This window comes from Muscardinus avellanarius, assembly GCF_963383645.1.
Source record: "Muscardinus avellanarius genome assembly, chromosome: 6".
Lineage (NCBI taxonomy): Eukaryota > Metazoa > Chordata > Mammalia > Rodentia > Gliridae > Muscardinus > Muscardinus avellanarius.
The window spans coordinates 71,024,523-71,050,566 of record NC_137791.1 but is presented as its reverse complement, the minus strand read 5'-3'; the positions used below and the strand labels follow the sequence as shown (position 1 = coordinate 71,050,566).

Genomic DNA, 26,044 nt, shown 5'->3' with positions numbered 1-26,044 from the left:
CTACTTAGTGAGACCCTGTTTCAAAATAAAGGATTAAAAACAGGGCTGGGGACATAACTCAGAGATAGAATGCCCCTGAGTTTCATCCCCAGCACTTTTGGGGGTGGGGAGCTGGAAGAACTAAAGTAAGCAGGATGCTGACAAGTCGCAACAGCACCATTTGTCTTACTTCCTTTACCTAGGTACCTTCCTGACAGAAGCCACTTGGCTCTAAGAGTGGAACAAAGGAAGGTTTGGGCCGCCTTCCAAATGATCAAGCTCAGGACTGAGCCAAAAATACTTGAAGGCATAGAAATATAATTTTAGTTCTTTGTTGTTTTGTTTTTCAATGGTCAAGCTGAGTCCAGTGAAAAAAAAGTGAAAAAGAAAGAGATGTGACTCAAAAATAGAGCAGAAAAATAGCAACATTTGTACACTTGACCCTGGGGCCCGTTCTCCCTCCTTATCTGCATTTAGTTTCCGCTCTGGAGGGAGAGGGTGAGGGTGGCTGTGTGGAGGGAAAGGCCTTGGTGCTTGGCAGCAGGTGTGTGTACCCAGGGTGTGTTTTGATAAGGTCAATACAGGCTTTTGAGGCTAGTGAGAGGGGAAGCTGAGGGTTGATGGGGAGGAGGGATGGGCCCAGCAGACCTCAGGACTGTTACCCCTGTACTGGAAGCCATGGTCTCAGCGATACCCTGACCATCTCTCCTAGTTGTGTTTACACAGAGCTGATTGTTCTCGTCTAAAAATCTCAGTGCCACCCTATCATCCCCGCTTCACCGAAAAGCAAAAGAATTGAGGGTCCGGCGGGCACAAGGTGCTCCTGCAACTTTAGACCTGAGCGTGGCAATGGTAGCCTCAATTCACTCATTCTAACAGACACACTGACAAATTATTAAATGTGCAACTTCGAGTTTACACTTGGTAGGTTCTGGGAGATCATGGTCTTACTGTGCAATCCCATGACCTTCAAAAGTGGACGATCGCTCTTTGAGATATAATCGGGGCATGGAAGGGAGCAGCCTTAGTTCCTAGACCCCCGGCATGAGTGAGGCATGGGTGCGCGGGCCCTGACGTACCTCGGTTTGGACCAGGCACATTTCACACGCTCAGCATCCACATGAAGCTAGTGGCTACCACACTGGAGAGTTGAGATCTAACTACGGCTTGTACACATGTGTCCTACACTTCAGTTTTAAAAGTTACAACGCATTCCATTCTCTGCCTACTGTTGAGGATGTGAAATTGGCATAAACTTGTGAAGGATGAATGGGCAATGTGAAGGATGAATCAAAAGCCTTTGAATTGTGTGTGTCTTTGAATCTAGCAATTCCTTTTCTAGAAATTGTCTTAAGGAAATAATCCTGATTGTGTACAAAAATTTAACCACAAGGATATGCACTGCAATGAGGATATGGAAAAGGCCTGAATTTCCACATAACAAATGTAATATATCCTATGATATATTAGTTATTTAAATACTATTTCTGTGTGTATAAGACAGTGTGTGTGTATGTATATACATACCTAAAATTTTAGACATACATACCTACAAAGTTTCTACAAAAAGACTTCTTTCTTTCTACTTTCTATTTTCTATTTTAGGGAAGATATATTGGTAAGCAGTCCAAGAAGAACTGCTTTTGTATTTTTTCTTAAAGCTGAAATTATTAAAAATAGTCTCTGTTAGTTTTGTAGATTAAAAAAAAGTAATTAAACTGGTGACACACACTTGTAATTCTAGTACTTGGGGGACTGAGACAGGAGGATGGCAGGTTCAAGGCCAGCCTCAGCAACTTAGTGAGAGCTTGTTTCAAAATATGAAAAATTAAGCCAAGCGTGGTGGTGCACGCTCGTAATCCCCGCACTCGGGAGGCAGAGACAGGAGGATCGCGCAGGTTCGAAGCCAGCTACGCTGGCTTAAGAGACTCTGTTTCCAAATAAAAAAGTGTAAAAATAACTCTGGAAGTGTAGCCCAGAAGTAGAAGGGTTTTCAGGAACCCCAGTACCACCAAAAAAAAAAAAAAAAAAAAAAAAAAATATATATATATATATATATATATATATATATGAAAAATTAAACAGAACTGGGGGTATAGTTCAGAGATAGAATGTCCTTGGGTTTGCTGGGTGTGGTGGCGCATGCTTGTAATCCCCGCGCTTGGGAGGCGGAGACAGGAGGATCGCGCAGGTTCGAAGCCAGCTGGCTTAGGAGACCCTGTTTCCAAATGAAATTGTAAAAATAGGTGTGGGAGTGTAGCCCGGAGGTAAAAGGGCTTCCAGGAATCCCAGTCCCACCAAAAAAAAAAAAAAAAAAGGAATGTCTTTGGGTTCAATCCCCAGTATCCCCCCCCCCTCACACACACACACACACACACACACACACACACACACACACACACATACACATAATTAACCAAAAGTTATGCACTGACACAGAATGATGAAGGGGAAAGTATCTATGTGAAAAGCAAGTCTTAACCAGGCATGGTGGCGCAAGCTTGTAATCCTAGTATTTGGGAGGCTGAGACAGGAGGATCTGGGTTCATGGACAGCCTCAGCTACTTAGTGAAAGGCCCTTGCAACTCAATGAGACCCTGTTTCAAAATAAGAAATAAAAAAAATGGGCCTGGGGATATAGCTTGGAGGTAGTATGCCCCTGGGTTCAATCCCCAGTACAACAAAAATAAAAGCAAGTCTTAAAAAATATATATATATATATGTATGCAGTGAACTCATTTTTAATCAAAATGTGTTTAAACATAGAAAAAATAAAAGAAGTATATAATCTAGCTGTTTATAGTGGTTCTATACAAGATGTAGGACTATATATGATTTTTCATTTTTCTTTTAATTTGTATTTTCTAAATTTTTATTTAAAAAATTAGGCTTTTCTTTTGCACTGTGGAAGGCTAAGTTATCTTTGAAAAAGTTTTCTATAGTCCTAAATCAAAATGTCCTAGCTTCAGCCACCAGCCCTACCTTAGGAACAACTCTTCGAAGGGGTAAGGCTCCTCTAGTGATCCAGGCAGGTAATACATCTCTATGTCCTCCTTCTGTGTGCTCATTGACTCTGATGCACCAGCCACCCCTCCACGGGTGCAGCAATGGCCTTGCTTGGACCCGCCCCGTAACCTGGCCTTTACTATTTCTTTACTACTTCATTATCCATCATGAATAATGTTCCTGGTCGAGGTCCCTGCTGAGACTGGAGAAAGTGAGAGTGATCCTGGGGTGGTTTTCCTCCATCCATGCGACCCTTGAGTTTCACCTGGGATGTGAGCGACATCTATCATCTCACAAGCTCTGCTAAAGAGGGTTATGGAACAACCGGCTTCGTCAGAACAACTTGTTCCCAGCTTCTCTTTATGTGCAAAATGAATTCCCAAACTTAGTCATCTAGGTGGCGGTCGGGGAATCTGTCCTTCAGGCCCACACAGTTTCAGCTGGGTAGAAAAGTGAAGGCTGAGTGTGAACAGCGTTCAACTCGTCCCACTCAGCAGAACCAAAACCAGAACCATTGCTCGGGTTTCCCAGCCTATTGGAAACAGATGCTTGCTCCTGACCAGATGCTCGTGTGGTTGTTCTGTTCCCTGATTCAATTTCATGGCTGCTTAAGGATCCAACAGGAGCACTTACCAGGTGGTTTCAAAACACAGCCAAAGGAAATTCCACTTCCATTCGTAACACATCGCCGTTTCCAGTCAATAGTGAAAAAGAAACTGGGACCAACATGCAGCTTGAACAGGCAGGTTTGGGTTTTGTTTCCTTTTTTTTTTTTGTACCAGGGATAGACCCCAGTTTACCCACCTTTTTTTTTTTTTTTAACAGTCTCACCAAGTTGCTAAAGCTGGCCTCAAACCTGCAATTCTCTTGTCTCAGCCCCTCAAGTGCTAGAATTACAGGCATGTGCCACCCTGTCTAGCTTGAATAGGCAAGTTTGAAAATAAAAAGTGTGTGTGTGTGTGTGTGTGTGTGTGTGTGTGTGTGTGACAGAGAGACAGAGACAGAGAATATGGATCCTGTTTGATCAAAGGGGTCAAATAGGGAAGACACTGCTCACTGCTGCATCCTCTCCTTGGGCACTGTAAGGTTCTTTGTAAAACAGAATGTGTCTGGGCCCAGCTCAGATGCCAACATTGCACTATTCAAACAGTGGTGAAGATTCTTTCCCCATTGTTGATACTGGGTCAACACTGGCTTTCTCCTAGATAATGCTGGCAATCTAAGAATAGCCCAGAAAGTCCCCAGAAGTGCCCTGGCACTAGTCTGCACCACCTGGTCAACTGAGTTTTAGAGGGAGAGTCGCCACCTGCTGCCTCACCTTCGTGTGGCACTCGGCCTGTGTGAGTCTTAGAAGCTCAGCAAGCATTGAAAAGACAATCTCAGTCATTTAAAAAGTGTTTGCTGAGGAGCAGTGTGAAGAAGAGGAGGCGAGGACGACGTCCGGACCGCCCGAGCCCGCGCGCCGCTGCATCCCGTCCAACGCCTGCGTCCCGCCGCCGCCGCCACCATGCCCAAGAGAAAGGCCGAAGGGGATGCTAAAGGAGATAAAGCCAAGGTGAAGGACGAACCACAGAGAAGATTGGCAAGGTTGTCTGCTAAACCTGCTCCTCCAAAGCCAGAGCCCAAGCCTAAAAAGGCCCCTGCAAAGATGGGGGAGAAGGTACCCAAAGGAAAAAAGGGAAAAGCTGATGCTGGCAAGGATGGGAATAACCCCGCAGAAAACGGAGATGCCAAAACAGACCAGGCACAGAAAGCTGAAGGTGCTGGAGATGCCAAGTGAAGTGTGTGCATTTTTGATAACTGTGTACTTCTGGTGACTGTACAGTTTGAAATACTATTTTTTATCAAGTTTTATAAAAATGCAGAATTTTGTTTTACTTTTTTTTTAAAGCTATGTTGTTAGCACACAGAACACTTCATTGTTGTTTTTGGGGAAGGAGCATATGTCACTAATACAATGTCTCCAAAGCTGGAGTACTGTGAGGGAAAACACCTTTCCCTGCTAGTTTTGAGAGATTTCCTCTTGGCTCCCAGGAGGAGGGATTCCCTGACTTTGGCACATACAGCCACCTTGGCACAAACGCCGTGTGGTGTGGGAAAACTCAAACTCATCTTTTTTTGTCCCCTCCCGCTCCACCATCAGCATAGACTTAACTCCCCTAAACCCAGAGACCTGTTAGTACCTGACCCCAAAATTGGTTTTACCATTATGTCGGGCAGTCTGGACTTTGCAGTGACATCACTGAGATGGTGTCCCTCAAAAGAGCAGCAGTTCCTTTTCTAGATTGTGGATCTTGAGATTGATAATTTTACCATTTTCATTTCGTTTCCTGAAAGTCAGGGTCGGCTTGTGAAAAGTTGTTAAACAACATGCTAAATGTGAAATGTCAACCCTCACTCTAAACTTTTCCCTGTCCAGAGCATCAAATGAAGACTTCATTGGGTTTTATAGTGGCTTTCTGATTTTGGTAGTCCATCCAAGAAGGGAGTTTGAAAGTTGTTGTATACTGTTAATGATTGTCTGCCCATGTCCTGCCTGAAATACCATGATTGTTTATGAAAAGTATCTTTAATAAAGCTGGATACAGTTTGAAAAAAAATAAAAATAAATAAATAAAAAAAATAAATAAAAAAATAAAAAGTGTTTGCTGAGCAGGGTGTGGTGGCGCACACTTGTAATCCCAGCATTTGGGAGGCTGATACAGGAGGATTGCGGTTTGTAAACAGCTTCAGTTACTACTTAGTGAGGCCCTCTGCAACTCGGTGAGACGCTGTTTCAAAATAAAGAATAAAAAATTAGGGCTGGGGTGTAGCTCAGAAGTAGAATGTCCCTGGGTTCCATCCCCAGTATCAAATAAAAAGGAAAGCAGTTTCCTCTTTTATTATTCTTTTGCTTAAATCTTTTACAGTAATAATATATTTAAACAAGATTTCCATACTTTTTAAAAACAAATTTTCAATGTGCATTTTAAAAAAAGATCTCGGTGTGGTGGTACATGCCTGAAATCCCAGTACTTGGGAGGCTGAGAAAGGAAGATCACAAGTTCAAGGCTAGCCTCAGCAATTGTTCCTGCAGCTAGAATCTAAAAGTTTGACCATGTACCCTAGAGGAAAGAAGGTTTATTTTTCTTAAGGTTTGGGGTTCAGTCCATGTGAGGCTGGGGACTGCAGATCTCAGGGCATGGCAGTAGGAGGAGGAGGGAGAGCTTGTGGGCTGTACTCACATTGTGGAGGCCAGAAGCAAGAGAGTGAGAGGGGGAGGAGGAACCAATTATATAATCCCCAAGGTTGCACCCCCAGCAAACATGCACACACACACACACACACACACACACACACACACACACACACACAGCTTAAATGGTTCTTCTATGATATTTCTCATTTGAATTTCTTTTTTTAAAATTTTTTTACCCAGGGGCATTCAACCTCTGAGCTACAGCCCCTGCCCTATTTTTTATACTTTATTTTGAAATCGGGTCTCACTGAATTGTAGAGGGCCTCACTAAGTAGCTGAGGCTGTCCGCAAACCACGATCCTCCGTTCTCAGCCTCCCGAATGCTGGGATTACAAGCGTGCGCCATCACGCCCGGCTTCTAATTGGAATTTCAGGGGATTATCCATCAGTGCTGTAGTTGTCCTCTAGTCTGGGTCGGCTTTTCATTGCTGTGACCAAAATACCTGATAAGAAGAACTCAGAGGGTAAAGGGCTGCTTTGGTTCATGGTTTCAGAAGTTCAGTCCATGGTTGACTGGCTCTGTTTGCTTTGGGCCTGGAGTAAGGCAGAGCATCATGGAGAAAGGGTGAAGGGAAGAGAGCTGCTCAGCTCATGGCAGCCAGGCGAGAGAGAGAGAGAGAGAGAGAGAGAGAGAGAGAGAGAGAGAGAGAGAGAGAGGAAGTGAGGGAGAGAGAGAGAGGAAGGAGAAGGAGGAGAGAAGAGAAGATCAACTCTTCTAGGCACACCCTATGACCTACTCCCTCCATCTAGGTTACCCTCCCAATCGTCCATCTAGCTATCAATGGATTAAATCATTAATCCACTGATAAGGTTAGAACCCTTATGATCCATCAATGCTGAGAAGTCCCACTTTTTTTTCTTTCTTTTTTCTGCAGCACTGAGGATTGAACCCAGAGCTCCCCTTGAGCATGCTAGGCAAGCACTCTACCACTGAGCTATATCCTCAGCCCTTAAAAGCCCCACCTCTGAGCCTATGCATAGGGGACCATCTTTCAATACATGACTTTTGGGGGGACATTGTAGATCCAAACCATCACACTCCCCTTCTACATTAGACTTTCTCCAACTACCCCAACCCATCGTCACAGCTATACGGCACAAAGTGAGTGAGTGAAGGCTTTGGGCAGTTTCACTCTGCTTTGTCTAAGCTGTCTTTATTATACTCAAGTCTTCCCCGCTTTATTAGATTATAAGCTCTTCATGATGACAAGGGCCATTTCTTCTAAAGCTCTTGTGTCCCTCATAAGTTTGCACTGGTTTATGGACCCTTAAATTCACAAAGAATTAAGAATTAACTAGCAGATTTACACACACACACACACACACACACACAAACACACACACACACTGACAGAAGATCCAACAGGGAGAAGATGAAAATGATCCCATGTTCTGCCTTAAAATGTTTTAAAAAGTAAGGCTGGATATTTCCATCTGGCATGTGACACTCAATAAAATGTGCCATTAATTAAAACTGTTGATTCAATGATGCTTATAGATATTGAGTCTTTGGAACTTGAGAAAGCATCAAAACAGCCTTCCTGAAACATTGCTGTGACGAAGCTCTGGCTGACATTTGTTGGAACTGGGACAGGATGACTGAAAAGCTTGAACTGTGGTGAACAGGGGTCGATGATGTGAAACAGCTCCATATCTGAGGAAGAGGAGGAGGAGGAGGAGGAGGAGGAGGAGGGGAAGTGGCTCCTGGGAAGGCCCCGCTCAATCTTGGGAGGTCTAGTTTTATTCAGCATCTTCATTAATGACGGGGAACAAGCCTTACATGTTTTGTAAATAACATTTCTGGCTGGCACTACATTAGGAGGTGCCGCAGACATCACTGAGGACAGAGAGAGAACACAGATGGATCCAAAGAGATTAGAAATATGAATAGAGATGATCACAATGAGATTTGGTTTGGGAAAAATGCAAATGAAGGCAGCTGGGGAAGAAATGATCCAAAATGCAAAATAGTCCGTGGGCTGGGAAACCTCGAAAGAAGCAACCGCATGAGGGTGTCTGGCAGGCGGCAAGGAAGCAAGAAGCCACGACGGGAAGCCGTCTCAGCCCGAGGGGTTGGCAGCAGCTACGGGACGAAATAGACCCTCAAGGAACTGCACTGCAACAGAGTCTCCTACAACACCCAGAGGCATTTTTAAAGGCAATGTGGGAAAATTAAACAAAATAAATCCAGACATTTAGGCTTTAATTTCTAAAATTATTAGAAAAGGGTTAGACTCATGACTTCTTATTTTTGCTACTGGGAATTGAATCCAGGGGCATTCTGCCTCCAAGCTAGACCCCAGGCCTTGTAACTTTTTATTTTGAAACGGGGTCTGGCTAAGTTGTTGAGGGTCTTGCTAAGTGGCTGAGGCTGGCCTCGAACCTGTGATCCTCCTGGCTCAGCCTCCCAGCTCCTGGGATTACAGATATGTACATCACATCCAGGACTCCTAAGCATCCCCAGCTTGTCACTGTCCCTGGGTCTAGAAGAGGAGATTGACAAGGGAGAAAGAGCGTGGTAAAGGAGTTTCACTGTTCACAGATCTTCTCAAGGCAAAAAGCAGGTGAGCTTGCAAGTGTCCCCAAGAGCTTCCAAACGGATATGTGGACTCTGTCGTAAGACAAGCATATCTTCCTCACAATATAGATGTGAAGCTGAATTAACATATGAGACCCAGTCATTATTTATTTGCAAATCATCCTCTATTTGAAAGAAATCTAAACATCCTCTATTTGAAAGAAATCTAATCGCGTGTGTGCATGCACAAATCTGCAACAATGAATCCATTTGCATGTATTATCATGATGCACAATTTAAAAATCCCACTAAAATTAATAAACTAAGTGCCTCGTAGGGAAAATGTAAAATCCTCTATTTTGCCCAGTATTTCTTTAAATGCAAACTGTACAGCCGGGCGTGGTGGCACACGTTTATCATCCCCGCGCTTGGGAGGGACAGGAGGATCGCACGGGTTCGAAGCCAGCCTCAGCTACTTAGTGAGGCTCTCAGCTACTTAGTGAGACCCTGTTTCCAAATAAAATGTAAAAAAGGTCTGGGAGTATAGCCCGAAGGTAGAAAGCCTCTGGGTTCCACCCCCAGTACCACCAAAAAAAAAAAAAAGTAGTAAATGCAAAATGTGGGTGTTCTTTTTTTTCTTCTTCTTCTTTTTTTAAAAAATGTAATTACCTGAAAGTGGTGAGAAACACATCTTTTTTATACAGCGAGTAAGATCTGCACTAAAGCTCTGCTGTACTTGGGGAGAGCGATGCAAGAGGCAGACCAGCCCTATTGGTTGCAGGAGCATCTGGAATTACTCTCCTCGCAGGCTCGCTGGGGCCATCACACACTCATTCCCTAAGATGCATTTCCTTTCGTAATTTCTCTCATCTCACCTACTTTCGCTGACCTAGATTCCCAGCAAAGAAAGAAGGAGGGATGTTAGGAGAGGGACAATTTTATTCTCTACCTTGAAAGGTATATTTTTATTGGCAGGATGTAGAGCTAATCCTGCCAGGTAAGGGCAGAAGGAAAATACCCTGCCTCTCGCTGCAGCCTCAGGAGAGTTCTCTATCTCTTCCTGCGCCATGACTGACGGAGACACGTGGCAGCTGTGTAGAGCGACGCCGCTCTGATGAACCGATAAAGCAATGTCGTCAAGGCAGAGATGAAGAGGAGTTGCGCAGAGACAGCAAGCTATTTGCTTTTCGCTTGACTTCCCAATGTGCCCCGAAGGCAAAATGATTCAGAAGAAGATAAGGTGTTATAGTTTGGATTGCATTATTATTATTATTATTATTATTATTATTATTATTATTATTATGGGGATTGAACCCTGACCCTGGGGCATTCAACCTCCAAGCTACAACCCAGCCCTTTTCATTTTGAAATGGGGTCTCACTAAGCTGCTAAGGGGCTCACTAAGTTGCTGAGATTGGCCTTGAATATATGATCCTCTTGTGTCTCAGCCTCCTGGGATTAAAGGCATGTGCCAAAACATGTGATTTATCGTTTGGATTTAAAATGTTGCCTAGATCCAATTCCCTGGAGGTGGCTACCATCTTCAGAGGTGGCTCCCTGGGGACATGACAGGTTGTGTGTGTGTGTGTGTGTGTGTGTGTATGCACATGCATGTGTGTGTGTCTCAGTCCCACCCAGCTGCAGTCCTGACTCTCTCTCTTCTCCCTGTCATGTGGGAAGGATCTGTAGACCTGACTCCGGCTTGGTGAACAGCGTACGCTGGACTCTATACTTATACATGGACTGAAATACCCAGATCCATAAGCAAATAAATTTGCCTTCCTCTAAGTTTTGTGCATATCTGGTGTTAGATCACAGCAATATTGAAACGTTTGCTGAGGGTCTGGGTCAGGACCCAGGCTGCCTGATTCCATGGGAGAAAAAACTCCCATCCATCTTGAAAGCAGTTTCCGATGGGCGGGTGAAAAGTTACACAGGTGAAGCTTGTTCTTGTAGTTAGGGAAGGTGGCCAACACTGACTCTCAGAAGGGAGACCTAAAACCAGGAGAGAGCCGCACGAGGTTAAGGATTCTCGAGCCTGCTGCAGTGTCTGTCTTCAGCTCTCTTGTACGCAAACGTCACTACTTGCTGCTGCTCACCCACCGAGCACACAGGCCTCCTTGACGAGCACACAGAGACCCAGCCTTTCGGGAGGGTCTATGACTGACTCTGGCACAGTCCCCACGGCCGGTCTCGTGAGTGTGGGCTGAGGCTCACTCATGCAAGTGAAATGCACGCAGCCTGGCACCCCCGCCTAACAGCCCGCAGTGTAGCCGCACCACTTCCTTCTCTCTCCTTGCCTACCAAGTGAGAAAAACAGCAGTGCCTACTTTGTAGCACATTAACAGATGACTAAAGTACGTAGTGAAGTGCTGGTATGTGGCTAGCGCTGAATGATTATCTCATTTTATCCCTGTTGTTGCTGTTGCTGTAATTATTATAGTCTTGCCAAAGTCCATGGTGTGGGATTTTGTGATTCACTGGGCAGATGTATATGGAAAGCTTGGTTCATTCACAAATCACTTGATAACTTCCCTTTTCTGGCCCAATGTATAAAGAGCTTGGAGGTCATTACTTCCATTCTTACAATAAGATAAGAACTGTACAGGCTGAAAACCAACAACTCTTCTTAGATCTACCAGAGAATTAAGGTCACAAGGAAGATGTGAAGTGAATGGGGCAATACAGAAGGTGGCAGCTGGCTGGAAGCAGAAGTCCATGGCTGGATCCAGTGTGGGTAGGAAAACTTGAAACCACAATTGAAGAATTTCTAGTGGCTCACTGTGGACATCCTTGAGAGCTAAACACCTTGAACTTGACCAGTCCTAAAGGGAGACCAGCCCTTTCGTGAAGTTTGCCTTCATGAAAGTAAGAGCTATTAAGCTCTTACTTTGAAGATCTTAGAAAAATGTCCTTGCACTTCCCACATGATGAGAATATTGACCATTTTGAAATATGGCTCGAATACTCCATTCTCCTTAACAAGGCCTGTCCCAGAGAAACAGAGCCTAACCAACTGTAGTTTTATCAAAGCCTAACCACCTCAGGGGAAGAAAAATACCCAGCTTAGGCATACACATAGAATGCCTTTTGTATTAGTCAGCATTCTGTTACTGTGACAAAAGACCTGAGCTATTCAACTTAATAAGGCTAAAGGTTCATTTTGGCCCATGTGTTCAGAGGTTTCTGTACATGATCACTTGGGCCTGTTGCTTTGGAACTGTGGCAGCATGTCACATCATGGCAGGAACATGTGGTAGAGAACTGTTCACCTCCTGACAGCCAGGAAGCAAAAAAGGAGAGAGGAAAGCCAGCATCCTAGTGTCCCCTTCGAGGACAGGTCCCCCAGACCCAACTTCCTTCTACCAGACTCCATCTCTTAAAAATTCCACCACCAGCCGGAAGTGGTGACTCACGCTTGTAATCCTAGCATTCGGGAGGCTGAGACAGGAGGATCGTGGTTTGCAGCCAGCCTCACCTACTTAGTGAGGACCTCCACAATTCATTGAAACCCTGTTTCAAAATAAAGAATAAAAAAAAATAGGGCTGGGGGCATGGTTCAGAGGTAGAATGCCCCGGGTTCCATCCCCAGTGCCACAGGTCGGGACCGAACCTTTAAAACATGGGCTTTTGAGGAACACCCCCCCTCATCACCATATCAGTAGAGCTCCCATGTGATTACAGGGGTTGCAATGAAAAGAACCAAAAGCCTTGTTTAGGAAGAAATTTCTAGAAAAAAACAAAGACAGTGTAGAGACAAAAGCAAGGATACCCAAGGAAATATTACCCCCCCGACATGTGATAGCTACAGCAAATACTAAATGCAGCTCTACTCCTAGCCAGAGAAGTGCGGAACGGATCCTCGCGCTGAAGGCCCGTTGACCGCAGGGCCTTTCACCTGCTGCATCTTGGGCAGCTTTCAGCAGAAAATTGCAAAGCATGCTAGCTGGTAAAGGGAACTGACAAAGACAACGTGAGCCTCGCAACCAGACTCAGATACGACAGACGTTGTAGCGATCACACTGGGTCCGCGAAACAAGTATGATTAATATACCAAGTGCAAGAATGATGCACACAGAGAGACAGGGACCAAGAGAACGGCAGGAAGTGCTAGAAGCCAAAAGCACAGTAGCTAATGAAGAATGTCTTCAGGGGCTCATCAGTTGACGGCTGAGAGGATGGGTGAGCTTGAAGCTGTATTAATAGAAACATCCCCCACTGACATGAAAAGAGAGAAGACAGAACAGACTGTCTAGGCCATGGTACATTTATAAAAGATGGAATGTGTGCGACGGGACTCACAGAGCAGAATAAGGAAAGTTACAGAAGAAATATTTAAAGTTAATAATGGTGGAGAATTTTTCAAAATTAATGACTGATGCTGAACTATATCCAGGAAGGTCTGAGAACACCATGTAAAGTAGGCATTCAAGATCTACACTTAGGTTTGTCAGATTCCAAACATGGAAAGTCCAAAACAAAGAGAGTATTTTTTTTGGGGGGGGTGGTACTGGGGTTCCTGGAAGCCCTTCTACCTCCGGGATACACTCCCACGAGCTACACTCCCAGACCTATTTTTTAACTTTTTTATGTGGAAACAGGGTCTCCTAAGCCAGCGCGTGTGGCTGGCTCCGAACCAGCGCGATCTTCCTGTCTCCGCCTCCCAAGCACGGGGATTACAAGCTTGCGCCACCACGCCCGGCTCAAAGAGAATATCTTGAAATAATCCAGGGTGGTGGGGGGGGCTACCCATGCAGAAGTGAGGAGCTACACCAGACCTCCCTTTAGAACCATGCAAACAAGACAATAGTGAAATATTTAAATTGTTGGGGAAAAAAAAGATAACCCCACCAACCTAGAATTCTGTACTCAGTGAAACTATGCCTCAAAAACAAAGAAGAGAGACTTTCTCAGACAAATGAAAATTGAGAGAATTTGTCACCAGTAGACCTGCCTTGCAAGAAATAGTAAAAAGAGGTCTTCAGACAGAAGGAAAACAAAATAGGTCAGAAAATTAGGCCTCCATAAAGAAAGAGCATCAGAGAGGAGTAAGTGAAGGGAAAGCAGAAAAATATTTTTTATTGTTAATTGATCTAACATATTGTTTGCTCAAAAATAATAACAGCAATGATGAATTTGGCAATTATAGACTAAAATGAGTGGCAACGATGTCATAATACTAGGGGCTGAGCCCAGGGCCTCCCTTATGCTAGGCCAGCACTCGATAGTAACAGTACCATTTGGTGGTGGACTTGGATTAGTTGTAAACGTATATTGCAAATCTTAAGGAATCTGCTAATCTTTTTTTTAAAAAGATATCATTAGAAAAAGAGAGAAAATGAATCATACAAATACTCAATGAAATAAAAAAGGTAGAATAAGAATAGAAGAAAAATAGAAAATGAGAATAAGGATAACAGAGAACAGTTGAGAACATGATAAATCAATTCAAACCATGTCACTTTAAAGGTGAATGGTCTACCTTTGCAACTCAGTGAAACCCTGTTTCAAAATAAAGAATAAAAAGTAGGGCTGGAGTGTAACTCGGAGGTTCCATCCCAGGCATCGGGGAAAAAAAAATGGTGAATGGTCTAAGTATACCAATTAAGAGACAGAGTCCTAGGTTGGGAGTGTAGCTTAGCATGCACAGGGCCCTGTGTTAAATTCCCAGCCCACTCCACCCCGAAAGGAAAAAAAAAAAAAAAAGACTGATCTGGGTGTGGTGGCACATGCCTGTAATGCCAGTATGTGGGAGGCTGAGAAGGAGAATTGCAAGTTCAAAGCCAGCCTCAGCAACCTAGCAAGATAGCAAGACCCTGTTTCAAAATAAAAAGTAAAAAGGGCTGAAGTATATATGTCGTCTATAAATCACACACACAGTAGGACCTCACATAAGAACTTCCTTGGGTGAACCAAAAGACCCTCTGCCTGAAAGACAGGAGACCCAAGTCCGAGTCAATCCACTAACCACTCTGTGGCCTCTGACAGGTCACTGGTGTCACCCGGGCTGCTCTTCATCCCGAGGCAGAACAAGAGGACTTTTTTTTTTTTTTTTTTTGGTGGTACTGGGGTTCCTGTAAACCCTTCTACTTCTGGGCTACACTCCCAGACCTGTTTTTATACTTTTTTTTTATTTGGAAACAGGGTCTCTCAAGCCAGCGCGGCTGGCTTCGAACCTGCGTGATCCTCCTGTCTCTGCCTCCCAAGCGCGGGGATTACAAGCGTGAGCCACCACGCCCGGCAAACAAGAGGATTTAGACTAGACTCCTGAGCTCACTCTCAGCTCTAAATCTTAGGCCTCTTTACCATGATCTGATGAGGACATCTGGGCCCCAGGGGCGGAGGCTGAAGCATGCAGCAGGTGCTTCTGGCTGGACCGGGGCTCACAGGAGATGGGAGCGGCCAGCAGAGGTGGGCACATAGCGTGAGAGAGCAGAGCCAAGGTGGTGGGGGTGGCTTGTGAAGACTGAACTCTGGGAGACCCCTGAACAGAGCCAATGCACATGGTTAATGAGGCCGGCCCCAGGCTTACCTTATAGACACCGCTCGCCTAGGTCTAAGTGACATTGTATAATCCTAGACCCATGAAGCACTGACATTTTCCACTGGGAAATTCTGGGAATTCTATTATCTCACTAGATGGGCAAGGATTGTGTGGCTGCTCCATTGTTACCCTCACTGCGCCGCCTCAGAGCCCGAAAGGTAGCGGGTGCTCAATACATATTTGTTGAGTGAATGAAAAGATCCACCACATATGCGTAGGCCCATGTGTAGCTCAAATATGGTGATTTCTAAAAATACTTTGTAAAGCTTCATTTTTCACTTATTTAATAAATAATCACTAAGTGTATTCTGTATGATAGCCACTAGAATACAGAAATAAGAAAGCATGCTGATTCTCATAAAAGACGAGAGGGAGAACAGTATTTATTGAATGCTACTATAAACTGGACACTTTTATTCATTATCACATCCTCCCAATAACTCTATGAGATAATATTATTCTGCTCCCTTTGCAGACAAAGAATCTGAGACTTGCCTAAAAGCCCACATCTAGCAAATAGCTGAGCCAAGATTTTATTCTGGACCTGGGTACTTCCCTCTACAATCTATTTTCTCCCCCAAGTATTTTTTTTTAACAGTACTGGGGATGGAATCCAGGGGCATTTTACCTCCTTGCCACACCTCCATCCCTATTTTTTATTCTTTATTTTGAAACAGGGTCTCACTGAGTTGCAAAGGGCCTCACTTAATAGCTTAGGCTGGCCGTGAACAGCTATCCTCCTGTCTCAGCCTCCCAAATGCTGGGATTACAAGTGTGCGCCACCACGCCTGGCTTCGCCCCAAGTAATTTAAAATCACACTTTGATATTCTGTTGCAGGATGTTTTATTAAGGAAACTTAGTTTTTCAAATATTGAGTTAGAAATAAATAATTTCATTAGGAAAAGAAAATTCAGAGTTTTAGGCTCTCAGGTACAAGTTATTTATCTTGGGGGAAAGAAACCCTCCAATGATAGGAGTGTTTCATAACTACAGGAATGTAATTGGCGGCTAAGAACAATAAATTGCTTGAGTTAAGTCCCTACTGGCATGTTAGACCTAACTCAGTGAGCCTTCTAAGTTACGATAATCAAAATACAACACTAAAATAAGATGATGGCTCAACTCAAAATAAGATGCAGCATAGTTCATGTTGCCAACAGTGAACAAAAGAACATGGAAACAAGAAGTGTTTAATAGTGTTTCCTAGGACTGTGGCACCGATTCCTGACGTAACCTGTATCTATCCCTACCACCAACTGCATTTCCCTAGTTAACTTATTGTGTTAAGTCCTGTTTGCTCTCTGAACACTCACACTGTAGAGGAATGCCTAAAGTAGGGAAATTAATTCTTAGCCACAAAAGCACAGAGAGAAAGGCTCAGATCAGGCTCTCTCGTAGGGATGGGAGGCCCACTGTCAAGGTGGACAGGCCAGCTCTTGGCTGCTGTTTCCTTGGCCCCTAATGCAGTTTTAGGAATCACCATTCCTTCCCCATGGGTGGAAATAAATGAAGCCTAGAATGATCTGCATTGCATACACAGGCAGAAACTTTGAAAACAAGTTGTTTCGACCCATGCTGCCTGGATCAGATGAAGAATTGGGAAAGTAGAGATCCACGATCGAACCAAATTTCAGCAGCTCAGAAAGTACCCACGGTGATGGGCATGATCTAGAACTGAACTTCGCCCAAAGGATAAGACCCAACCCTAGTGCACTGGGGACCTTCCCTTACATCTTTACAGTTGCTTAAGCCAGGTGTGGTGGTGCACGTTGGTAAGGACAGCTATTCAGGAGCTGAAGATCACAAGTTCAAGACAAGCCGGAGCAATTTAGCAAAACTCTGTCTCAAAATAAAAAAGGGCTGAAGAGCTGGGATGCGGCTCAGGGGCAGAGCTCCCCGGGGTTAAATCCTCAGAATCACAAAAAGAAAAAAATGATAGTTCCTTGTAATTTTCAATGACTATATAGCAATCCTGGGAATGAAGTTGTATTCTTCTGTTTTTACAGATGAATAAACTACAGATGAAGAGAGGTTCACAGCTGGAAACCATCAGAATCAAATCTCTGAGTCTTCCAGTTCCAGATCAAGAAGTCCTTTTACCGTGACCTCGCAGGACACGCTCAGAACTGTGTTTTGTAAGAGCCAGATCTTCGGAGCCAGGCTGACCTGTGTTTGCCTGGGTGTGCCCTTTTTCAGCCCTGTATGTTAGACAAGTTCCTAAACTTCGCTAGACCTCAGTTTCCTCATCTATAAGATGGGGATGCACTTAACATCCAGCTCACAGGGTGACTGTGAAGATCAAATGTGCTCATACATGTAGCATGTTCAGCTCAAAACGCTGAGGGTTTTCACAGCGTGAGCTCTGCAAGGGGAGTCCCCTTTCTTCCCTTGTAGTGTGCCATGGGGCACAAAACCCCTGAGGACATTTTACTGTATTTAAAAGCTACAAAGAGATTTTAAAAGTAAATAAGTAATAATGAAGCTGCGTGAGGTGGTCCATGCCTATTATTGAAGTCCTTGAGAGGCTGAGATAGGAGGACTACAAGTTTGAGGCCAGACTCAGCAATTTAGTGAGACCCTCAGCAAATACTTATTTGTTTACTTATTTATTTTTGCAGTACTGGAGATTGAAGCTGGAGGCATACTACCTGCAAGCTACAACCCCAATGCTTTTGTATTGTTTTGTTTTTCAAACAGGGTCTCGCTAGGTTGATGAGTATCTCACTACTTGCTAAGGTTGGCCTTGAACCTGTAATCCTGTCTCAGCCTCTTAAGTACTGGGGTTATAGGTGTGTACCATCACTCCAGGCAACAAAATCCTGGTTTTTTGTTTTGTTTTGTTTTTGTGGTACAGGGGGTGGAACCCAGGGGCTTTTCTACCTCTAGGCTACACTCCCAGACCTATTTTATACTTTATTTGGAAACAGGGTCTCACTAAGCAGCTGAGGCTGGCTTCGAACCTATGCGATCCTCCTGTCTCAGCCTCCCAAGTGCTGGGATTACAAGCGTGGGCCACCACGCCCGGCTCAAAATCCTTAAAATAAAAAATAATAGAGCTGGGATATAGCTTAGTAGCAGAATGTCCATGAGTTCAATTCCCAGTACCAAATAATAATTTTTAAAAATTAGGGGATAGACTGAGTGTGTTTGGGACTGATTACTGAGCCTAGGTCAGGGGTTGGGTGGATGGCCAGCCCCTCCTTCTCCTCCTCCCACACTGCCTTCTGCATCGGGTCCCCAAGGCAGAGAGGACCCTCCATCCCCACCTGGAAAGCCATAGAGTTGGCGGCAGCCAGAAATATCCTCAGAGGCAGCTTGGCCTTGTAGGACCGGTGGCTCCACAGGCGGTGGGCACCGGCGGTCACACCCAGAGCAGTCAGGAGGAAGCAGAAATAGGCTGCAAGACACAAACAGGAAAAGTGTCAGTGACCGTTGCTCAGCTTCACAACCTCCCCAGGGTGTCTCCCTTCTGAATTGGGACCCAGGTGAAATGGCATCGGGGAAAGATTCTGCAACCTGAGAAATTAAGAACTGGAGAGGATGAGGCCTTTTTGTTGATTGATAGTTTTGGGGTAGAGATCGCACCGAGAACTTACTTCGGGAAACTGATGTAACTTCAGGGGGCTTTAAATGTCACCACCATCCTCCTCTCATATCAAACAAATCTTATTTGCTAATGTTTCTCGTGGGGTTTGATGTGAAGCCACAAACACATGAGCACGCTGCAATCTGGGCTTGCTGTTGGCGCTCACTCTCTGTGAGGAAGATTGAGCTCTACGTTGGCACCAGGCCACAGGGGGTGTTATGTGAAGAGTGTATTTCTAAGCCACAGTACCTATTACCATGGTACCATGGACCTTGGTTTAAAGGAAATTGGGCAAGGCTTAAGCACAATGAAGTCTGACACAGAGCCAGGGAGGTTTGTTTTCTAGAGACACTCACTAATCCCATCATGGTCGCCTGACTTGGAAGATGGCCAGCTGGGAAGTAATTCAAAGCCAGCTTCACTGTAGTGAGGCCTTTGACTGCCGCACACCGAAATATGTCACCATCTCTAATCCTCACCACAGGTCTAATTGTTCTCATTTTACAGGAGAGGAGTGAGACCTCTGAGAGGTAGTTCGGTAAATCCTGCATGTAAACCAAATTAGCTTCATGCCCATGCCTCTGTCCAGAGACCTCACATCACTGCTGCTACAGCTGGTGATGGTGGTAAAGGTGGTGGTGGTGGTGGGGTAGTGAAGGTGATGAAAGTGATTGTGGTGGAGGTAGTGAAGGTAGTGGTGGTGAAGAAGGAGGTGGTGATGGTAATAAAGGTGGTAGAGGTGATGATGATGATGAAGGTGGGGAAGGTGTTAATGTTGGTGATGGTGCTGAAGGCAGTAAAGATAGTGGTGATGGTGAAGCTGGTGATAGTAGACATAGAGATGGTGATGATGGTAGAGGTAGTGATGGTGGTGAAGCTGGTGATGGTGGTGAAGGTTGTGGTGGTGATGGTGGTGGTGATGGCGGTAATGGTGGTGATGGTGGTGGTGATGGTGGTAATGGTGGTGATGGTGGTGGTGATGGCGGTAATGGTGGTGAAAGTGATGGTGGTGGAGATAGTAAAGGTGGTGGAGGTGGTGATGGTGGTGAAGATGGTGATGGTGGCAAAGGTGATGGTGGTTATGATGGTAAAGGTAGTGGTGATGGTGAAGAAGATAGTGAAGGTGGTGATGATGGTGGAGGTGGTAGTAGTGATGGTGGTAGAGATAGTGAAGGTGGTAGAGGTGGTGATGATGGTGGAGGTGGTGATGGTGGTGGAGGTAGTAGAAGTGATGTGGTGAAGGTGGTAATGGTGGTGATGCTGGTGAAGGTAGTGAAGGTGGTAATGGTGTTGAAAGTTATGGTAGTGGAAGTGGTAAAGATGGTGGTAGTGGTGGTGAAGGTGGTGGAAGTGGTGGTGATGATAATGGTGAAGGTGGTAATGGTGATGGTGAAGATGGAGAAGGTAGTGGTGGTAGTGATGGTGGTGATGATGATGGTGAAGGTGGTGATGGTAGTGCTGGTGGTAAAGGTACTGAAAGTGATGGTGGGGAGAGTGAAGATGGTATTGGTGATGAAGGTGGTTGCAATGTTGGTCAAGGTGGTAATGCTGGTGATGATGGTAGTGGTGACGGTGATAATAGTAATGATGGTGGAAATAGTGATGGTGGTGAAAGTGATGGTACTGGAAGTGGTGGTAATGGTTTGCGTTTTGCCTGGATACTTGGGAGAGGCCATAAGTCCATTATTAAAAAGGGATTACACAGGGACCCAAAAAGGATGACTCTTGATATTACTACTGCTACTATGGTAGTGTTGAAGCAATGTGCCACATAATACGAAATATTTCCCTTGGGTTATGTTATTAAAGACATCTCACAACCCTATGGGGTCTGTGTTATTATCAATCCCATTTTATAGTAAGAAAATAAAGGCTTAAGGAATTGAACTATTTTCCCAGTGTTACAAAGCTGGAAAGTAACTTTGCTAAGAGTCAAACTCATCTATTTAAATTAGCAATGAAGTTCCTGACTACTGTGCTACTCTTTGCCTCTGGGAACATTAAGTAAGTTTTATCTCCATTTCCTTGAACCCTGCTGTTATCTTTAACATTGGGTCTTACCCTAAATGTGAAAGTGAGCTGCTTCCTTACTAGGAGTGAGAGCCCTAAACCAGGCAATAGGAAGGTAAATTCTACACAATTTCTTCAAGCATTTGGCATATACAGCACCACCCAGAAAGAATTGCTGAAGAAAAAGTGTTACCCAGTGAGCATTAGGCTCTGACCTGTAAATTGTCGCAAACAAATCTTAGGCTGTAAGAAAAGTTGTGACTTCCAGGAAGATGGTTACCGAGAAAAGCGGGGCTTAAGAGCCCTGCTAACAACCAATCTCCATTACCACAAAATCAGCGCCTTTCATAGCCAGAAAACACCATCACCAGAGAAACAAAAAATCACCAGGCTCCAGAGAGGAGGGGGACTCAGAACGGAGCTCAGAGCCACAGAGGAGATACGCTGACCTCACAGCCGAGGACGCAGCAGCAGCGCCTTACTGCCGGCAGCAGCGGCGAGTTCACCAGACGGCTATGGCTACAGACCATCACACTCAACAGCCCACCAGGCTCCAGAGAGAAGCGGCGGACAGCAAGCCAAGGGACTCAGAGCGGAGCTCAAAACCAGAGAAGAAATATGCCAGCCTCACAGCCAAGGGCGTGGCAGCGGCACCATATTGCCACCAGCAGCAGCAGCAGCAGCAGCAAATTCACCGAGTCCACTACAGCTCCATCTGCATACTCAACAAGAGTGAGTCAAATTGCGGGCCCCAGAGGAGAAATTCCAGTACTGCACTCCCAGGGACTTGATCCAGTGGGGGAGTGTCGGTGGCAGAGATATCACACCATAGGAGAATGCCCAACCTGGCACCCCCCATGGTCTAAAGCAGCCTCGATTGATTCCCTGGGTCTGAGACTCTATGATACAACCCAGTAAAGGAGTAGTGGGGTCTGAGATACCACAGAATGGAGATCCAGAGCACCTTAAGTGAAGTCGTAGTAACCCAAGGGAAGAACCCAGAGGAGGCACAAACTTCCAAAATCATGGGAAAGAGGAATAACAATGGAGCAAGGAATGCCCACACCCCACAACATCAGAACCCGATAAAACAGAAATTCAGAGATTTCTAGAAAATCAAATCAGGAAAATAACTGTAGAAATAATAGAGGTGTTTCAAAAAGAATTCAGAGAGAGCCAAAAAGAGATAAAGGATGCATTAATGAAGTAAAGGCCTCAATTCAAAGTACAAACAACCGATTAGATCACAAGGAGAACAGAATCTCGCTTTTAGAATATGAGCAATCCAAAAATGAACGCATAGTTTCTAATATAGAAAAAAAATCCAACAGCAGGAATCTGACATTGAAGAAATATGGGCCCATTTTAAGAGAGCTAACCTAACAATAATTGGAATAGAGGAAGGAAAGAAGGCGAAACCAAAGGGATCAACAATCTCTTCAAGGAAGTAGTAGCAGAAAAGTTTCCAAACATAGAGCAAGAGCTCGATACACAGGTCCAGGAAACTTATAGAACCCCCTTTAGACAGGATCGGAGAAGAGGATCCCCACGCCACATAATTGTCAAAATGACCAATGTGGAAGCCAAGCAGAGAATCTTAAAGGCAACAAAAACAAAGGGCCAAGTGACATTCAGAGGCAAACCAATTAGAATCACTCCAGACTTCCCAAAGCAAGTCATGAGAGCCAGAAGGGCTTGGAGTAACATATTCCAAACTCTGAAAGAAAACAACTTCCAACCAAAAATTTCCTACCCAGCAAAACTTTCTATCAAATTAGATGGAGAAATAAGAAGCTTCCATGACAAACAGAAACTGAAGGAATTTATGTCTTCAAAACCAGCACTAGAGAAAATACTCAAAGAGATTAACTACAAAGAAGAAATAGGTAACACACACCAGAACCAGAGAAACAAGAGTTTCCATCCAACAGACAACTAAGATTGGTTATCTGTGGAGATTCATTATTTATGTTAGTCTTTTATCTATCTCTAAATGGTATTGTTTGCCTTCATTGTTGTTAATTTTTAGGATTTCTAGTTGGAATATTAATATACCTTCAGATATAGCATTTGGAAATATTTTATCCCATTCTATTAGTAACTTTTAACTCTGTTTACATTGTCTTTGGATATACAATATTTTTTTTTTATTTTTTAGGGAGTTTGTATACTCTTCTGTTGCCTGTGCCATTGAAATCATATCCAAGAAATCACTGCCAATTTCAATGTTGTGAGGTTTTATGACCCAGATTTTCTCTTAAAAGTTTATAGTCTTAAGATTTATATTTAGGTCTTTTATCTATTTTGAGTTAATATTTGTATATGGGATTAGGTAAGGGTCCAATTTTATTCTTTTTCATGTAATTATTATTTTTCAACAATATTTAGTTAAAATATTATTATTTCCTCCACCAAATGTTCGTGGAAACCTTGTCAAAAATAACTTGACAATATATGGAAGAATTTATCTCTAAGCTTTTATTTAACTCCAATGGTTTATATATCTGCCTTTAGAACAGTACTACACTGTTTCAATTATTGTAGCTTTATATGGTTTGAAATCAGAAAATATATATCTTCTAGCTTTGTTCTTTCTCGAGATCGTTTTGGGTATCTAGAGTCCATATTCCATATTTTTTTCTGAAAAATAAATAAATATATGATAGTTTCACCTAAAATAAAAGAAAAAAATATTCTCTGGTAAGAAAGAAAGCAAAAAGAAATATTGAAATGTTATCTTTAAGTTATCAAAAGCTTGGTATCAGACAAATGAAACTGTTATGTGAGATTATCATTTTTAATTTTGGATAAATTGCTATAATACTAGATGTCAACTACTAAGCCAAGCATGGGAAGGAGGGATGGGGAGGGAATGGGGTGGGGATTGGGTGGGGGCTGACTGGGCGATGTGTGCATGTATGTCTACAAAAGCTTTTTTGTATCCCACTATGATGTATGAATACAGTGCACCAATAAAAATTTTAAAAAATGAAAAAAAAAGAAAAGTTGTGAACAGTCCCAGCTCACTATGAATGTGTAGGGAGCCCACCTGAGCACACTTTTCTGGAAGAATTACTAGGGCACTTCAATGTAAGTAAGCATATTTAAAAGAAACACAATATGATAGCTTCTAAGAGTTACATGTCTGGCTAATCTTCATCTCAATCTATATTTATATGGTTCTGAAAACAAGATTTAACCTTAGCCCTAATATTAATGAGTCCCTGAATACATGTGGTTTCCATTAACTTGACAAATCATTCCCTTCTTGAAAGGTTAAAAACAAACAACAACAAAAGAAATAGTCAATAATCTGCCTGTAAATCATAGAAAATACCATAAATAAAAGCTCTGATTTCCTTTGTTATTGTAATTTACCCTTGGTCATGAGTCCATGAAATTGAAATCTATTTTCCATGTCATCTCTGGCCTTCAAGTCTCTACTTCTTTTTTCATATGTCAAGTAGTTAGAGAACAAGTAAAATCTAGAATGAAAAAAATCCAATGTGACTCTATTTTGTCAGTAGGCTAAGACACTGGAACTTGGCTGCAATAAAATTAATTCCAAGGCTCTATGAAGACAATTGCCCATAACTGGATCACTCCAATCCACATTTCCCAGCCAGGCCCTTACAACAGACTGTAGCATTGTCTTATCTTTGGAGGAATCTCCAAAAATGTAGGGGTCATATGAATGGATGGTCTATTCATGCTCAGGACACTGACAAAGAGCTCAACTTGATGGCTGAACTGAGCAGTAGTGGATGTTGGTTTTCCATAGTTCTTCATGCAACATAGGTCAGGCCTAGAACAGTACCCCACTTTCCTGATCATGAAAATAAACACCAGATACAACCCTTCTCTTTCTTCTTGTTCAAAGTCTGATATGAGTCTAACTAAAAATCAAATATCACCAAGCTCAGGCCTGACTGCAATAGTAAAGAATTAAATCAAGAAGGTAAGACACAGAGATGGTGGAGATATCCATGAGGGATAGAGGGAGAACTGTCTGCCTTGAACTATGGGTTGCAGGCCCTATAGCCCTGTAGTTCTTTTGATCCTGTGAGCCTCCTAAGTATTTCTGTGAGCTGGCCAACAAATCCCCTCTGCTTGCTTAAATTTGCTTGGATTTCTGATGCTTAAATTCTGCAGAACCTTATGAGGAAAGCAACCATCTGGTCATGACCCAAATGAGGATTAACTGAAAAAGTCCATGCTGATCTAAGGATTTATGGGCTGTCCCATCAGCAGGACATAGTTTTCCTATTTTGGCAGGGCTAATTCTCTGTTCTTAATTTCTCTTCTGTGATCCTAATGAAGATTAATAGCCAAACAAGTTTTCTGGTACATGCTAGCTAGCTGGCTCTGAAGTGGTAAAATATTCAGACACAAAATTGAGAACTTTGAAAACAAAAAAGGAATTATGAGCAGCATCAATAACCATACCAGAACAGGCATTTCTAAATCAATAGAAACAGGATCACAAGATAACACAAAGTAAGAGAAAAACAAGTCGTGTCATGGATGCAAACAAGGCACTGATTTTGGCTAGCTCAAGTAAGAAAGAAATGGACTTAAAAGATGTTGGGAAGCCTAGAGAACCCAGGGGAGGTGTGCGGGGCAGGCGCTTGGTGTGCAGCTTCCAAGATGGCCCCAGTGTCCCCACTTCCTGGTACTCATGGCCCTGTGTCATCTCCCATTTAGTAACTTTTTTCTCTTTTGTGAGTGTATATGGTACTGGGGATCGAAGCCAGGGGCATTCTACCTCCAAGTTACACTTCCAGCCCTATTTTTAACTTTTTGTTTTGAAATAGAGTCTTGTTAGGTTGCTGAGAGTCTTGCTAAACTGCTGAGGCTGGACTGAGATCCTCCTATCTCAGTTTCCCATAAAGCAGGACTATGAGAATGTACTACCACACCTGGCAGTAACTTGTTTCTGATCAAAGAAATATAGCAACATTGAAGGAATGTCAGCTACATCATTAGGTTCCAAAGATATGCTAACAAGCTGAGTGTAGCAGGGCACGCCTGTAATCCCAGACATTTGGGAGGTTGAGGTAGGAAGATCTCAAGTTTGAGGCCAGCCTGGGTCACTTGGCAATACCCTGTTTCAAAATAAAAAGGGCTAGAGGTAGATCTCAGTGATAGAATGCCCCTGGGTT

At 43.6% G+C, this 26,044-nt stretch overlaps 2 protein-coding genes across 2 annotated transcripts in view; one reads left to right on the top strand and one right to left on the bottom strand.

The window, feature by feature from the left end:
* The window catches only part of SCD5 (stearoyl-CoA desaturase 5), a gene marked incomplete at both ends in the record, with an annotated part of 156,995 nt that overhangs the window by 41,894 nt on the left and 89,057 nt on the right, over nt 1-26,044 (bottom strand). Inside the window, one exon of the mRNA XM_080697214.1 lies at nt 18,553-18,683. Coding sequence (XP_080553340.1) covers nt 18,553-18,683 — 131 coding nt within the window. The remainder of the gene's footprint in view (nt 1-18,552; nt 18,684-26,044) is intronic.
* On the top strand, nt 4,493-4,765 carry LOC308264535 (non-histone chromosomal protein HMG-17-like; the record flags this gene model as incomplete). Its single annotated transcript, XM_080697850.1, has 1 exon — nt 4,493-4,765. One exon carries the CDS (start codon nt 4,493-4,495, stop codon nt 4,763-4,765), a length of 273 nt encoding a protein of 90 aa, XP_080553976.1.